General features: G+C 40.8%; 1 protein-coding gene across 28 annotated transcripts in view; it reads right to left on the bottom strand.

The window, feature by feature from the left end:
* PCDH15 (protocadherin related 15) overlaps positions 1-18,467 on the bottom strand; it is a 535,558-nt gene that overhangs the window by 65,760 nt on the left and 451,331 nt on the right. For 27 of the 28 annotated variants that reach the window (XM_083844291.1, XM_083844317.1, XM_083844318.1 and 24 more), the window contains 2 exons: positions 10,863-10,972; positions 9,528-9,668 (listed from right to left, as the gene is read on the bottom strand). In XM_083844291.1, the coding sequence (XP_083700417.1) occupies positions 9,528-9,668; positions 10,863-10,972 (251 nt within the window). Of the gene's footprint in view, positions 1-9,527; positions 9,669-10,862; positions 10,973-18,467 lie in introns of those variants that run through there. The other variant, XM_083844310.1, reaches the window with a different exon arrangement.

Raw genomic sequence — 18,467 nt, 5'->3', positions numbered from 1 at the left:
AGGCCTGACCATGCAGTGCTAAGCAGCCTCAATACCTCATGAATTTACTGTGATAGTCTAGTGTGCGCCTAAGCATGTCTGCATCACAAACTGGACTGGCCCAACGGAGCACAATAAATATTACAGGTTCAACACATCTTCAATGAAAAAAAAAACACCTAATAATCTCTGTTTTATTAAACGGTTACTGATCCACCATGTTAAACAATAAAGACCTCTTTCCTTCTGTAAGGAGTAATGCAAAAATTAAGGACCTGCTGCAAAGAAGATACAACTGTACAGTAATCTATACCAAGATCTCTTTGTCTCTTTCAGAACACAGTATAATCCAGAAAGATTGCTGGAAATGATGATGTCCAGTTCATTAAGAGCACATTTTCAAGTGATAAATTACCTCATTTCAGAGTTGATTTTCCCAACTTGTTTCAGTGCCAGTATAATTTAAATGCTGCACAGGTGCTGTGCTGATCAGAGTTAGCTTCAAAATGCAGTCTTATTTAGAAAGAGCTGAGTGGATATACATTTGGGGGGCAAAAAGATTTATACACAGACTACTTCTTAGGATGATGAATTCACCAAAAATATTCCATCTGATGGTCCGACTAATGGGAAACTAATGAGGAATTCATAAAAGCAATGGAAATCTGAGAAAACTATTCAAAATGTCATCCAATATATTACTACATAGAGAAAAGAGAAAGGAGGAAGAAAAAGGAAACAACATTTCCTCAGAGGAATAATCATTTTTTCACCTTGCACGCTGATCTGTACAGGTAAGTTAAAAAACGTGTAGGTACTGTTACTCAAAGCTCCAAGGAAAAATGACTTCATACCAAACTCATGAAACAAAGCCACAATCCAACATTTAAACATCTGAACAGATGTAACGTGGACATAATGATCTATTTGTAATCATGTCTAGTTTGCTTATGTTCATTTTGAAAGAACACTTCTAACCTTGACTGTATTATTTACTACAGTGAAGAAAAATGTCACTCCAAGAGCTATTGTAAGATTCTATGAAAGTCCAATCTCTCTCTTGTTAAACCAGATCCTTAATGTTTCTGGCTGCAATACCAAGTTACAGTTAGAAACTGCAGCCCCGTGGAGAAAAATGAGATTCCCAGGCAAGCTTTTTCATTGCAGCTACACCCTTTAGGGAAGAAGGCAATTTAAGCAGGATTACAGGCAATGTGTGCAAGTGACCTTGCCCTGCAGAGCTAATAAACAGTTATATCAACGGTTGGCACCAGTTTACTGCTGTAGGGAAGAGCCTAATTGCAACATGTTCAGCACCGGTAGGAGTAGGCATTTGCTAACCTGCGCTAGTTCTCTGTAATGCAAATTAAACATCTTTTGCTTAGTGCTCACCATCGACACCATTTCAAGCCAGTTTTGGTGAGGTGGCTTTGCCTCGTGCAAAGTTTGCTTTGCAATTTGCTCAAAAACATTTGTTTAATTTGCTGGTAATTCTCTGAGCTGCCAAAATGCTGATTTGTTCAGCAATGGTTGAATGCTTTGAAAATGAGAAAGTTATTACATTAAGCACAAAGCAAATTAAATACCCTGCTTATTTCCAAACCAGCATTAGCATCATTAATGTTAAATTAAACATATACCTCCGTTTTATCTTACTGCATTTTATACACGGCTTATATTCCACTCGGTGAAGCAGATGGAGGGGAACGCAGAGCCTGTGAACTCCGCACTACCTCATGGTTTTATCCTGTTCCAGCCGGCTGCTGGCTGCAGCGAACGACCAGCAGCCACTTGCAGGGGTTGCCTTATTCCCACATCGAATAAGCCTAGAAGCAACACGCATTAAAATCCCTCATCAGAAACAGTGCCATGCCTGTGAAGGGCATGCCAGACCCTTTGCAGCAGGGATTTCCCCAGCTGCTCTGCTTGACTCAGTCGGATATCGCCCGCACAGGGGGTTCTGATGCCCAGAGACAGGGCCCGGTGCTCCTATGTCTGCCACCCCTGCACCTCCAGTGCCCAGCCCGAGTGAGAAGGGCACCAGCAGCGCGTGCTCCCACAGTCTGGGCACAGCACTAGACTCTTCTTTTCCCTCATGTTTGTATTTAGTGCTTGTACTGAACAATGTGTGCGCGGGGATCGGTCTCTCTCTTCTGTTACACGAAGGATGGCAGCAGCACCTGCTACATAATGCACACCGTTATTTATTGGTACTCTCGCAGGAAGGACAGCCAACACCATATGACACCCATCTTTGCACTCACCTTTCAGAGGGAAAGCTTTGCATCCCCATGCGTGCCAATCCTTGCTGCTCTGTTATTCTAGATTTGGAACTCAGCTCTCACTAAATTATTTTTCTGGATTCTGAGAGTTGAAACCCAAATTTACTTCTCCATGTTAATTCTTGCAAATTGGCACTCCTTGTGATTGCCTCATGCAATCGAACTGTAATTATGCCAGCCAGGTGACAGAAGGAAGCATTTCACCCTGGACAAAGCATCACAAAACTGCCATGGTGGCCAAAGGATGAAGAGAGAAGAAACTGGAGTGCTACAGTTGCATTCCTTCCTTCAGCTGTAAGGGAAATGCTTCTCTACACACTAAATATGCAGTCAGTATTCGATAAGCAAACAGCTTCTTCTACGTCATGCTTTCACCAGTGGTACTACACTTGTCTTCCACGATATGCCAAAACGGCCATTGATACAGCTGCTCTTCATACATCGCTAATTTTAACAGAGAACATCTGCATCTTGCTTAAGCAGTGGCTGCTGGTTCTGCAGGCAGTAACAGCAGATTCTTCTCTTTTAGAAGTTCATTTTAATCAAACTGGGAATGAGAATGTGATTGGACAGGGCTCTATAATACTTTGCTTTACTACCATCTTACAAGTCTGTCAAGCAGACTTTGCACTTTGGCAGGTGAAATGAACTGAACTGCAGCTGTGCTCAATCTCGCCTTACTAAATTTGGCAGAACCGAATAGAAATCAGCACCAATTTTTGTTTTCAATGGGATTTTCATCTAAATCAGCATGTACCCATTACGCCTGGAGAAACTCTCATGGTGTAGCCGATCAAGAACACTGCAAAGAGATCAGCGAGACTCTGACGAGACATAAACAGCGACATATTTGGAATAGCACTGATCTAAGGGCTAATTTAAAGAAATGTAAAACTTTTTTTCTTTTTCTTCTCCTGAATAATCAATTGAAAGGGAGCTCACATTTTATGCGGTTTCTCTAGAATACATTTCTTTGTGGCTCAGAGATAATTGAAGTCCATCTCAGTGGCTTTCAGGAAAACTACCCCCAGAGGTGTGTGGCAGAGAAGGCAGATTTGCAGCCCTTCAGGCTCTGCAACATATTTTGCCCATCTGTCACAACTCCTACATTTGCAGATAAGCATGGCAGCCAACTTGTAAAACACCACCAGCATGAACTTTACAACACATTCGAAAATAAAAATGCAAGGCTATTTGAAAAGACAATAAATAATACAGGGATACAGAATTCATTTTCATATTTTTAACTTAGCAAAACTATCATTCCCAATTATTGCGGAGCAGTTGCAGAATTGCAGTTACGAAACTAGATTTGTTTCTTTTCTCTTTATGATTCCCAAAGGTTTCTTTTGTGATTAGAAAACCAAAAGCATGACAGGAGAAAGAACTGTTCTCCATTTACTCTCCAACACCCACGGCAAAGCACTGCCTCTCAGCCAGGATTACAGTACCAGTTTGACAACAGAAATGACCCCCCCGCCCCGGGCAGCGCCTCTGCATACCTGTGGGGAATCAGCCTGCACCACTTCCTGCTTGGGGCTGGGCCCAAGGCACAAGATTGTTCTAACTGAATGAATAAAACATGTAAATATTAAAACAAAAGGTGCATTTTCTCTTAAAAATCTTTTAATGCCAAAATAAAACCCATCTTTACCAAGATGGCAAATTCACTCCTGTAGTACTCAGCACACCTGACTGACGTGAAAGCTATGTGGAAGAGCATTCCTCCCCCCCAGCTGGTCTAACACTCCTGAGGAATTTTGCCTCTTCACTTCCTTGGTTCTACTCCTAAGTTGATGTTTAATAACAATTCATGCTACTCTGAATTCTGTAGCACCCCTGCTGCAGAAAGGAGAAATATCTTGTTTCAGTTCTCCCTTATACCTGCAGCAGACTGCATGCAGACACAAAGCGGGCACTCGCAATTCCTGAAAAGGACATGTGCTTATCAAGACAGTGCAAGCACGACTGTAGAAACGACAAATTTTGTTTGCTATGGTTTTCATTTCTTGTTAATTCCCCCTCAAATATGGTAAAACCATCACATGGTTCTGTAATTATTATGGCATCTCTAGGAATTTTTGATGCTTATTTGCTGCTCGTCCTCACCCTACTAACTGGGACCAATTGAGTCAAAAGAGTACAGGCAGAAATAAAAAGGGGATGCGGGAGAGATTACAGTGACACTACAAAGGCTGCCAGAAGTTTCCAAATGAAGATGCAGGTGACAAGATCAAGGATGCAGGGTAGAGCTCCACCACATGTACAAGTCCATGACACGAGAAACCCATGTTTTCGCTGCCATCATGAGAACACTGCTTACTGGGGAGGCACAAGTTTTAGAGACAACCAAAGCAGGAAAAGATAAAACCTACAGAAGAGCAGCCTGCAGCCAAAACTACTCCCTTCTGGTCTCCCTCTCAATATCGGGTTAAGCAAGAAGCAGTTGACACAGGTAACTTGTAACGAAGACAAGCGTTCCAGGCAGCACTGTGCCAGCTGGTAACACCTTCACCTCTGAAGGCCTAATTTTGAAACAATCTGTTTGCATCCACGTTCATTTGCAGGCACACACTGGAACAGCCTGGAGGTACTTCGCTGCACAGCCACAGAGGACGGGTGAAGCTGTGCACAGACAGCAGCGGTAACTCAAGATAAGAGAGCAAATGACACATGTGCAGACTTGGGGAATGAAAAGAGGCACTTTTCTCAGATGCTGGAAACTGAACAGTGGAAAACATGAGGCTGCATCCTCTGCTTCTGTTCCCTGAAGGATTTGCGAGGCCCTTTTGCCCATGGTGTTCAAAAGCAAGTGTATTCTGGCTCTGTTGCGTGGCTCTTCTCTCCTGATCAAAGTGGGAAACCCTGTCGTCTCCCATCACGGTACATGTTTTATTTGTCTGGCACAGAGACCAGAAGCTCACAAATACTTTGATTCTTAAAACTGGGACCAGGACTACTTCAGTGGTAAAACCTCCTTGTCTTTACTGGTCTCCACTGCTCCTCCTTACTGTGTTTGGGCAGCACTTCCTCTTCACTCGTCACCCTGGCTTCCCCTGTCCCATCTCCGCCTGCCCTTCTTTCTTGCCACAGTTATTGTTCTGACCCCTTTCATCCTGGGTATCAAACTTCAGGACAGTGAGATGCTGATGAAAACCTTGCAAACTGCTGGCTGCTCAAATGAGAAAAAAATATGATGTTTTGCCTGTTCTTGTTCAAGAAGTACTTTTGGTTTAGTAAGTGATTAATTGCACTGATACATTCCCTTCATCTCACTCCTTCTGGGAGGAAGGAGCTGCTCGCTCTGTGATTGATCACAAAGCAGCACCTTCAAATTGCAGAACACGTCCCGCCACACACAGCCCTGTGATGTTCCCTTTATGTAACTGTTTTTCTGTTTCTAATCTTATCCAGTGAGGGGGAACCGAAAGCTTCAAGTCGGAAGCTAATGATCACTATCCTAATTTGTCCTACAGTATACCACTAGCCTGTGGTTTATTGTGATAGGCAATCTAAGCAGCAAAGAGCTGAGACGACAAAAAAAAAAAAAAAAGCCCTGCTGCTAAATTCAACTGAAATGGAGAAATCCATTAATAGTTGAGGTCATTCAGGGTTCAGCATCATCAGATGCCAATTCCTCGGGCCAGAATTCCAACCTTTTAACTTCACTATCATCATCAGAACTGACGTTTCTTCTATTCAAATGAAGTATAAATGCACTGTAATTTCACTTACAAAGTTTCAGTGAAAGTAACTCATTTTAGGAGTTCAATTTCACTGAATCTAAGAGTATGATTTTGCATGATTTAGCATCGTATTCTAAAAAGCCAGTTTAAATCACCAATTTTATTTTCTCCTACTCCAAAGGACATCTCAATTTACTTTCTCTCCTCATTTATTTATTCAGTTATTACTACACTATCAGTTGGCACTATCACTGAAGGACAACCTTAGTTATGCTTAATGCATATCATCCACTTTTCCATTGCAGAGATGATCACCCAAACTCCTTTTATATAGTAATGTAGTTAAAAACAATTTGGTAACAAGCTTCTGAGTTCTGTAAAATTTGGCACTGTTTTGTAGCTGAGCATCAGTGCTGGCTCCAGAAGGGCTCACCACTGCAGCTCCAGAGGAGGTGGTGCATTATACTTCAATGTCACATAATTCTAGAGATGTGCATTCAAAGTGACCTATCTCCAGAGAGGTTCATCATTTCACTGTCACCAAAGTCCACGTTGGTGCATTAATTGCATCTCATCTACTTCCGCTCCAGTTCATCAATTCTGTGCCCCAGAATTTTGAAGTACTGTATAACCTGATTACCTCTTATCAGGAAAGGAAAAGGTGCTGAGAAAATAGAAAGGCATACATCATACAAATGTAGGAATCAAACCATGAGGTCAAGGAGTCTCTATTACAAAGACCTAAGTGATTTAGTAAGCCAGCTACTTGTGAAGTATTTTACAAATACTATCAAATTCCTTAGCTATCCAGCACAGTGCATATTGGAAACTTAATATATGCTATACACCTGTGGGTATCCACACATACACAACGTGCTTATGTCTTTGTTTAAACTGGAGTTTAACCGCCAGTCATTATCAGGTGTCCGTGAACCAAATAACGCAGCCAGCAATTTTCCAAACTCCTGTAGAGCCGGGAGAGCTGCTCTAGCACAGACTCCGGATGGGAGGAGGGACACAGAGGCCAGCTCTTCCCTGACCAGCAAGGCTGGTCTAAAAAGCAGAGGCCTGCCCGAAGACCTCTGCCAGAACCTGCCGGCTCCCCTGCCCGTTCGTCCATGTGAGATAGAGACCTGCAGAAAGCTGGACGCTGCGCAGAAGGCCTTACCTCCTCGCTGTGCACGGCCTGGCTGCATTTTACAGAAACACAACCTTCACCAGACCTCTCCCAGACACAAAGAAATGAAGTCAGCTGGCACTGGCTCTCTTTTTCCTTCTCCAGATACATTAGTGGCGGTGGATGTAACAGCACACAGAGCCTTCCATTGCTGTTAATGTGATTCAGCTTCTGACCATTGAATAATCCCTACGTTTTATGCCACAGACACAATTCTCTGTTACGAAGAACAAATACCTATGATAATACACTCTCATTTTCCAAAAATCTTCTTCTGCTTACAAGGGTAGTATTGGAAAGTCTGACAAAGGTATTTTAATGGAAATCCCCTGTACAATCTCTCAGGTTATAGTCTATTACCACAATTTTATGGCATATTCGCAAATATTTATTAACCTCTGTGACTTTAAGAACTTTTAAAATCTGCAAGAAAGTTTCCATTGGGTACCAATTTCAGTATTGCAAACAGATATTACAGTAGTACATTTATATTGCTTGAAGAAAAAGAATTGCACCCTATTTTAAATTTTATCCTTAAAAATCTGAATTATAATCTCTAATCTGTACACTGTACTCCTATGAACATGCACCAAACTGGCACAGAAGTAAGCTGGACATGGCTTTCCTAATATGCGTGGCTATTACTGTATTCATTACTACAATAATTACAAGACTAATTACAGAACAGGACATCAGAATCAGTTAAGCGTGGCCCTTCCTTTGCAACTCACTGACTGTTAATTCTGCGGATCACCACCCGTGGCATGGGAAACACCATTTGTCATGGGACCACTTTGCCACCTCTGACAATGATGGGGTGGCACTGTGGCCCTCTTCTTGCCAAAACTGCTGACACAGGTCACTTCTGCCTTCAGTGAGGGAGGAAGAGATCACACTGTGCTTGAGCCATGACTTGCCTGGTGCTGCCTCTGAGGGCAGACAGCAAGGTGACCATCTACCGTCAGTGACTCCTGGGGAGTCCTCAGCTCACGTGAGGGGGAATGCAATGAGATGGTACTACAGCATCTCTTGGGCAGATGTTTATAAATGAAAGAAGCTGAAGTTTTCCCTTCAACCTCGTATTTCCATGGGTTGTTCGTGGTCAGGATGAGCCTGCATTTTTTTTTCTCCCCCTAATGCTAAAGATTTATTCTGTTATTAACATGGGTGGAAGTGCAGAGGAAAAATAAGCTGCAGCCACCTGTGACAAATCTGACCCATAGCTCATACTGGAATAACTTTGACTGCAAAACTAATGACTTGAAATAAACTGACAATCAATTTTGAATGAAAGGAGAAGGTAATATTTTCACAGCCTTTAAATAATGTTCCGTTCCTCACTGCCCTAGAGGAGTTTCTCTGTTCGACATTCCCACACCCTGGGCTTATTGCCATCAAGTCCATGATGCTTCTTAGCTAGAGACACACACAGATCAAAAAATACAGCAACTAGGCAAATATTACCCATGTAAAAGACTGTAATATTAAAATACTTTTTTGGGTACAATGCGAGTATTACCGTTTTTTAATTAGGGCTCAAATGTGGCTTAAATAGGAAGGTGTAAAAGATGGAATGGGACACTAAGTGAGACAAATGTTCAAAAGCCTGACTGCCCAGACCTTCTCCTTACAGGAAGCACAATAAAAACACCAAAAGACCTTTCAAAGTAATTTTATTAGAACAAGAAAACCATTAAAGAGGGGGAAAAATCCCTCCCAATGACAGAGCCAAAATAGAACAATTTGTAAGCAAAACTCTTTTGTGCCTAGAGATACTGCAAGGAAACCTCCTGTCACAGCCCATCCTTTCCTCCAGTTTGCTCTCAGTCACTTGCAATAACCTCCACACAGACCCTCAGGGGTGCTTAGGGTGCCTTTTTCTTCCTGTCTGCCTTGCTGTTTATCTGCCCCACAATCCTCTTTGTAGAGTCCTAACCCTTGCTGCTTCCCATTGCTCCCCGGTGCCTTGTGCTCAGTTCCTTCAGAATTTACCCATCCCCATGGATACAAGCTCCCAGCTGCAGGGAGAAGAGTTTGTATCGGTGCTGCAAAAGGTATTTATGAAAAACCATTGTGTTCCATCACAGAAAACCTTAATTACACTGAAAACATGTGGTTTGCATCCTCAGCTCTCTGTTCATATACAAACGAGTTGTGTCTGGATCATTGAGAGCCCTGTGTAACACAGATATTATTTGTGAGGACTTAGCCCAAGACTCATCAGCTCCATGCGTGGAGGGCAAGCACAGAGCTCCATTAATGCACATGCTGCCTTTTCCATACCATCGTCACCACTGTATTTCTGAGAACACAACACTAGCTAGAGTTCAGTTATCAATGTTCTCAAAAAATAAGAACAAATATATTAAAAAGATATTCAACAGTAAGGATTTTAAAACTTACTTTTGGAAGGGACACGCAGATTGGATCGTACCACTTGTAATGAGTCTGCTTGAACTCGAAGTTCGTAACTTTTTACACTTTCGTAATCCAGAGACTTTTTAACTGAGATCACACCCGTTCTGTTATTAATAGCAAACACATCTGAAATCCAGCAAAAAACAGAAGCAACCTTTTAAGACCTATAAACATTTTTTTAGACAAAACATTTCTATTTCATGATGTCACTATTCTCTGACACCATCCTCAGAAATTCATCCTCATCCCTCCTGCCTCAGGATTCTAAAATCCCATGTAAGCCCTCTTAGAAGCTATTTTCAAATGAGCACAGCACCTGAATCTGAACCTGGTACTAGAGTAACCAACTTGAGGAAATGCTGGCAAGAGCAGACGACAAATGTCCAACTGCCACAAAAATGAGGATGGGAGGGGAGTTTTTCCACATCTCTCCAAACAATTTACAGCGTAATTTAGCTTAGGGATTTTGAGGTGGACCATGGACAGTAATTGAGAAGGATGCAAACAGTAGGAAAAATGGTGGTGTTTTGTTTTTTTTTTAAATATCCTGCTCTAATCTAACACTTGTGGATACTGTATGGTAGAAGTCTTCAATGCTTTCAAAAAGATTTATTGGTAAAACCAAATCCATTCCTATTTTCGTTTCGATATGCCACAGATTCATATCATATGGCACTGATGTAAATTTTCACATCAATGAAAATTTGTTTTTTTAACTTTCATTGTATTCTGCTGACAAATTGGAGGAAGAGAAGTGAATTTGGCTAGGTTATGAGAATGGCCAGCAAAAAGAATGAGCCAAGTTTCACAGTGCAAGTCATAAGTCAAGTCAGGGCCTCCTTCAAATCGTAGTCCTGCTTTCTTCTGCAAGTTTATCAACTCCTTACTTCAAACCATCAGTTCAAAGAAATGGTCAAACATATGCTTTTCTCCATTTAGGTGCTACAGACAGCACGCTAGAGTTAGGGTATATATATTTCCCTGTGGAGAAGACGCACGTCAGAGAAGGATACAATTTTACAGTATTTATAAAGAGATGTATGGTGTAAGGGTACAAAACCTCCCAATACAGAAAGCTAAGTGCAAGCTTTATCTAAAGCAAATTTGCAACTTTTTAAAGAGCAAAGTCTTCTCCTGCACATGTATTTGTATATGGCTGATCTTGAGAGGTTTGACAACAGTAACGGGAACAGTCCCTCCTGCTTGTACAGTCGAGGTGGCATTACACTTCAGCAGCTTTATTTATCACTGTTTCTTGAAAACATCAGATGCATGCACTGTGCCCAGTATGCTCACTAAGACCAAAATATTAGTACTTACCTTCTTCATTTCCTGAAACAATTGAATATACAATAGTCTGGTTCAAGGCAGCTGCCATTACAACAGCGACCACAGTTCCTTTTGGTGCACTTTCACTCACTGGTGGGGGTCTGCAGAATGGAACAAAAGTATTTGGGTTATCTCCCCGTTGCCTGACCATCAGAGTACTGATAAACCTACTCTTTAGGTTAGCAGTTACATCCATCCATCACACTGCCAAAGCAGGATGATCTTTTATTAAGGAAAAACGTATCAAATTGCAAACGCAAAAAAAAAAAACCAAAAAAAAACAACAAAAAAAAGGAAGTGTAACTGACAAGAGGTGACCATATATAGATAAAACAGTCCTTTGATAATGAGAAATGGAAATCCTGGAAATAACGAGTGGAAACTAAAGAGGAACACAAGAACCATCATGCACTGACAAACTGCAACTAAAATTTATATCATAACAAGTCTGTTTTAACACTCACCTGTACCTAAAGTGTAAAAAAACCCGTATGCTAACCGAAATGCATGCAGGAAAATTTCTAAATGGATAACCCCCTTTAGAATTTAAACAACATTGAAAAGCCACCTCCAAAGGATTTTCCACTCTTCAGAAAGATCTGGAAGTTGTTCTGCTAACCCATTTTTGTCATAAAAGTCAAGATACTTTTTAGGAAATTAACTGCCATCCAAGAATACATACACATCTTTTAATCATTTAGAAAATTGTTTCTGATTCAATGAGCACTGATGTATAGGAAAAAAAAAGAAAAAAGGATTACACCACTAATGTGTATCTCGTCCTCTTCATACCCTCCAAACACTGAAAAATGAGTGACTCATGTTGTATAAAAATGAGTTTCCTCCTGAAAACCAACAGTTACTTACCTCTCTCTCTCCTGTTATTTAAATGCTATTTCCTTGGAAAATGCAGTAACACCTTGAGATGCTCTCTCCTCAAGGAAACCACAACTACTTCCAAATGAAAATGGAGGTTGTGCTAATGAATTTTAAAACAGCAGGTGTATTTCAGTTTTGTACTCATCTCCAGAATTTTGGACAGAATCTATGCCTTCCCTAGATTCAGGGAATATTTTATGCATCCCCTCTTTCATCCTCTTCCAGTATTCTTCAAACACTCCACCCCACCACACACTTTCCCATTCCACAGGCAGAAAGTTGGATTCCCAGTTTGCAATCTTAATTATTGAAACCAGATCTGCACTTCTCCTTCACACACCAAGAGATCAAACAGTCTGCCTTTGATTACAGACTTCTTCATTGGGATGAATCACCACAAACACAGCACAGGCCCTGTTTCTAACACGACTGGTCCTTACACCACCCATAAAATGTCAAAGGCAAACCTTACCCATGACCCACAGGGCTGTGACGTACTCTTACTTCCCTTGTTGCGACTTCTTCCATTGCTTTATCTGCTTCTTCTTTTTTTTTTTTTTTTATCACTGTAGAAAGCCCGGTCCTTCTTAAACTAAACCATGGTGAGTTATCAATTCTTCAGAGGAGCCCTAGGCCTTCCAGTACACAAATAAAGGGGGAAAATACTTTTCTAAGCTGAACAACGCTGTACTGAAACATGAGCCTTGATTCTTTTGCAGAGTAACACCACGGTAAGCTCACTTGTACCTGAATACACATGCACAGCAGTACATACACATGGCACATCACCCTGGCTCTGATTCTTCTGCCTCAAACATGCTATCAGCAGTAGAATTAAATTATTAAATTCATGACTGCTATTTAATTGATTAAGCTACAAAACTGGTGTTACACAATGTTTATTAACATGCATTTTACAAATGCAAACGTTAATCTTCGAGACAGAAAAAAGGCTGTCAAATCTGAACACATTTCAAGCTGTAGCTCTTTTGATGAGGTCAGAAATGTAGGCCAGTGAGAAAAAAAGATCCATTTTATGTTGCATTACATATTCTTTTGTTTTCTTTCTCTTTTAAGGCACATGATTTGAACAAAAACCTTATTGACTGTATATTCAAAACCTGCATTTCATCTGAAGCACACTTTCAGCCTATTCTTTTAATGCAAATGGCCTTGTAACCTCCCCTCTGACACAGCTGAATTCAATGAATTGACAAATCAATATCAATTAGAAAGAGGCTTTTGTGTTTGCTATGAGAGGCCATAGAGAGAGTGGACAGAAAACCACCACAGTAATGGCATTGATTTAATTTCCCTGATTTAACTAAGGTGATCAAGTTCAAAGGGAGCAATACATCAGTGGAATTAAAACATACAGCTGGTCTCTTAACATTTTGCTGAAATGTAGAGAAGCGAAGCAGTAAAAGACAAAGGTATACAACTGACAATATACTGTTCTTTATCCTGTACTACAAGCTCTAATAAGCTTTCTTTGGGAATAAGCTCATTATTTTCCAATTTTTGAATGACTAAGATCTATAACAGTGATTTGTGTGTGTGTGAGTAGTAGACATACCATTAGAAGCTATTTTAGGCAACAGGCAAGGACATTTTGAGGCAATAATTTTGCATTACTGAATGTTAAAGGCTGGTTATTTTTGAGAGAAGACCTGACAGCAGCAAGGCAGCTTGATCCAGTCCAAGCCACTCAGACCAGGCTTAGAAAGCAGTGGCAGTGAACAGGGATGATGCTGCTGGGGCGAGCGCACACAACGAGGATTCAGAGCCTCTGAAGGTATTTGTGTCTGATAATGCCTGCAACACCTCGTTGAGCCTCTGAGCTCAGCTGCAAGCAGAGTCATTACCCTGCCAGCCATGGGCTCTGACCGCATGCAACCACAGGTCTCTGTCACTGTCACTTCTGTGGGACTGGCTCCTCCATGGGACTGGCACATCACTGCCCTCCAGTCCGATTCTGGTCTATTTGAAACATTTTAAATGAAACAGACACTTCCTGAGCTTCCAGCAAAACACATTCTCAAATACATGGTTTCTAATACCCCCTCCCCCGCCCTTACTTACTTGCACAGGCAGCCACGCACATGCAATCACTCCAGAAGGCCCTGTGCATTAACATGACTTGCACATGAGAAATCTTTGGGTGAAATGAGATAAAGAGCAATTAATGCGCTCTTAGCCACCTCAGCTACAACTCAGTCCACCCGTGGTCTTAATCTTTCATCCTGAACACAACTGGTCTTAATCTTTGATCCTTTGCACGACTGTCTTTTAACACTGGCAAAATAAATTTATTTCTGTACCAACAGTTCATTTACTCACGGTATTTTTCTGTAACCGTCACAGCACTGTGCAATTTGGCCAATACTCGCTGGAATGCTTTCACAGAAACAATAAATACTGCTGTCTTGTTAGCATCCAGGATGGGATGGTCCCCAGGAGCAACCCCAGCACTGGGGAGCAATGGAAACTCCGTAGGATCCCCAGCCTCGGTGCGAAGCCACCCCACCTGCCCAAGCCCTTCCTAACAAGCCGTGGTAGGAGAAGAGGGTCCCAAAGCAGCGAAGTATGAAAAGGAACAGCTTCAACTGCTTTGTGCCACGCTGAGATAAGGCTGGTATCCGGCAGCCTCGGATTTGGGAAAAATAATATGCTTTCAAATGGATCTAAAACTGACATTCAGTAATACGCCTTCTGTCCTACTCTTTGGATTTAGCTCCCCCAAAGAAGTTTAAGAATCGCCTGTATTTCTCTCTTTGAGACCTCTACTGTATTGCTTGCTGCCTTCATGCCATAAACTGTTTGCCCCTCAAAAAAAGACAAACAAAAAAAAAACACAAGACAAAAAAGTTCATAACCTAGAAGAAAACAGGATTAAAATAAATCCATTATTTAAACAGAAAAAAATATAAGTTATAAAAATGTAGTTATCTTTCAATTTGCTATATCTCAATTACTCTAATCTTGCATCGGGGGGAAATGAAGACTGAATACATATTAAAAACACACTGGTAAGGTATAATTATTTCTAAACCCCAAAGCATAATTTTAACTTTTCCTCTTTTTCGCTTTTTCTTCCTGTGCTAAACAAGCCAAACTCTCATTCATTTTTCAATTTGTCTGCTATCCAATACGCTTTAAATTCACCATGAAATTTTTCCATCTCCAAAAGCATGAACATCAGATTTAATCAAAAATCAAATTTAAAACCAGCAAACCCAATAATAAATTGGAAAATTGGTTTAGCACTGAAGTTTAATAGCATGATGTGTACGTACGCTGTATTGGACACTTCAGTCAACTGTTTGGTGGATTTTATTTTAGTTCATGGAGGCCCACCAGCACAGGCCAGAAGATAAGCATTTTTATTTTATTATGTTTTTAATTGCTTTACTAAAATTCTCATCTTGACTTGATTAAAAATGTCATTTGGACCTCTCCCAGTAACATCTTCCCCCTACCTTCTCTAACATAACAGCTTCTTAAGACGTTTTGGCCTTAGCTACTTTTAACTCTCAGTGGCATTTTACCTGAAGTTTTCTAACTGAAACCTTTCTGAGCATTGTACCCACTCCTGCACAGATTCTTTATCTTAATCCTCATGGGAAGTGGTTTCTTTTTTTCCTTTTTTTTTTTTTTTGGTCTATCTGATTATTTGCATTAAAGAGAAGATATGTAAGCCATTTATATATATATATGTATATTATTTTTTTTTTCTAGAAAAACGTTGAGTGTAGACAGAGCAATAGAAATTTTAAAATGAGGCAAACTAACAGTGAAGTTATATGGAGACTAAAATAGCTAATAACAGATCTACAACAGAAACATTTAAATAGGCCTGACCACAGTTGAGTTTTTAAAAACATGGAAAAAAAAAAAAGGTACAAGTTTAACTGGTACAGTGAAGCAATAATTAAAGAAACAAATGAGAGAAGTATCGATGGCAGCTCTTCTAATGGTTTCACCTACATTTAGGCTACCTTGTTTCCTGCCCTGGCTCAAAAAAGCAAACCATCTAACCATATTTTAGAGCAGTTATCAAATTCTCAGTTTCCAGTTTGCATAACTTTAACAATCTGAACAGTTTGACAGAGTCTGTAATTCTTTTTCTCTGGAAAAGATTACTTTGTTCTTCACTTGATGCATTTTCCAAGCAGTATATCTCCAAAGTGTGCTGAGAAGGATCATGTATTCCTTACTGTACTTAATATCCTCACTTTCTGTCTCAATTCTCAAATTGGTTCAAGACATTCTGACCTTTTTGTGGTATTTATCTCTGAAACAGATGACAAGGGAGTTTGGACACTTTTACAGTGAGCCCCTGTCACAACCTATTATCTTTTAAACCAAGTGTCAGATTTTATTCCCACGAACTCTCAGTCATCAGGCATTATTGCATGTGTGTGATCCCACTGATCTTCATAAATGAAAGCTGAGGTCACGAAGATATAAATATTTCTGTCAGGATTACTACGGAAGCAAAAAAAAAAGGAAAAAAATCCCTGTCAAGCAGAACGTAGGACTCCCTCACATATGCAGATCTGCCAGACAGACGGGTATGGACAGGATGAAATCCCAGGGCAAGGTTTATGCAGTGGTTTTGTTCTCTCGTAACATGCTGCTAAGAGCTGGTAGGGGCTAATACTGCATTTCTGTCTGCACTTCTATTCCGCATTCCCATTCCTGGAGTGATTTACTTCCACATTTCATCTGACTGAATGTGGATTTGAAAACAGTCGTTCAGTGCTGACCCTCACCTACACCAGAAGCAGCAAGGCAGCTTCCCTGCATGAGCTGCACCCCGTGCTGCTTCTGGTGCAACCTGGGCAGCACACAGCTGCATTCACCACATTGTATTGCATGCAAAAACACAAAGTGAGAGTTTCCTTCTCATTTGGCATAAAGTAGTAGATTTTAGTAATTGCAATGCAGCATGACTTAACTCAGCAAAACAGGACAAATGGGCAATCCTTCTACTGCACTGTAATCATCAAACTCCCTGTTTTTTCAGTGCAACCATGCTTCAGTATCTGCTGTAGAAAGCATTTAATTTCCTATTTTTTCATAGCCACATGGTGAAGAGTGCTTTTGTATTTTTTATGACAGAACAAATAATTGCCTTGAAAACACTCCCATGTAACACTGATTCCAAAGCTGCCACTGACACACAAGGCAAATTAAAAATGCATGTGGGAGCCCACGTGTCATCCCTCTTACTGCAGGTTCCCCCCACCTCAGAGATGCTACACTGAAAATGCTGCCTGTAGTACTTCATTCTTTGTCATGTCTTCCCTTTATAGAATGCAAATTCTATAGTGGGAAATGTGGGATGAGCAGCTGTAAGACTTGACCATCCTAGGAAAAGGGTTACCCAAATGGCAGCTCAAAATCCACCAGCATTACACAAAAAGCACCTGAGGGACAAAGCTAACATCCTTCACACTCCTGCTACAGGAAGAGGGAAATGACCCTCCTGTGGTGTAGCTGAGCACTACTTAACATGACATTGAGCTCAATGAGGAGAGAAAAAGGAAAATTTCAACAGAGGCTTAAAAAAATACAGCTCATGAGCAACCTGATGAAAACATGACCAGATTTAAGGCAGAAGCTTACATCCTACCACTTTGACTGACTGTTTTATTTTGGAAGCACCTTGATTCCCTGAATAAAGCCATTTTCCTTGAAGGAAACAAGTTATGACCTCTCAAGTACTCGGTTCTCAAAGCAATGTGTCAAAGACAAATACGTAAATCACTAGGACCACAGCTTTGGAAACCTCACTGGTGTTCATGGGTTGGAGATTTCTTCCCTGTTGGTTTGAACAAAGGACTTCCTCTGCTGCTGTCCTGATTCCTGAAGAGAATTTATAAGGAGACGTTCTAGGAGATGTATAGATTAATTTGTTCCTCTCCCAGGAATAACTCATTTTTCTAAATACTCATATTTCTTTCTTTAATCTTAAAGAAGTTGGGCCATATTTGTAGCATACTTAGGACAAGAAAAGCAAAGCTGCCTCAGACATAGACAACAATGGACAAGCTGTTCTGTGCCAAACGGCACTTTCTGGAAAGAGGTACAGAATTAGATCTCAAACACTAAATGCTACCCGTAGCCTCAATGCCTCTGTGCAGGATTCTCTATACCCTCGTTCACCGTAACTGTTTGTCTAAACAGCAGGAGACCAGAGAACTGGGAGAAGCCTCTTGGAGTAACACTTCCAAGTGACTCCTGACAGGCACCTGCAATTTTGTTTAGTGAAACCCTACGATGCATGGCTATTTGCTTGGATGGTACTTGCCAATGATGTAGGCATTAAGTGGAATTAATTAAGTGGAAAATATATCCTATCTTTTGCTGAGCAAGAGAGGTCCACATGTCACATAAGCTCTCTTTTACACAGAATATGTTTTCCCAGTAGAGTGTTGCACCTAGTACAGAACTACAATGCCACACTACATTTATATCTAGTAACACCCTCAATTTTTCAACTTCACAGATTTCCTCATAAATTGGAACCAAACTTCAGATTACTGTATAAGTGGGTGCATATTTTCAAACAGGACGGGGACTGATAACACAGCACTAACAGGAACTAAAGGTTTCCAGTATTTTCCCTTTTCTGCTATCGAAATGGCTGAACACCTGTTTAACGTGCCCACAGGCAGTAATTAGGAACCATGACACTGTTTTTGGTTAAAA

Source organism: Anser anser, assembly GCF_964211835.1.
Source record: "Anser anser genome assembly, chromosome: 7".
NCBI lineage: Eukaryota > Metazoa > Chordata > Aves > Anseriformes > Anatidae > Anser > Anser anser.
Note: the sequence above shows the minus strand (reverse complement) of the source record. Positions and strands in the feature narration are given on the sequence as shown.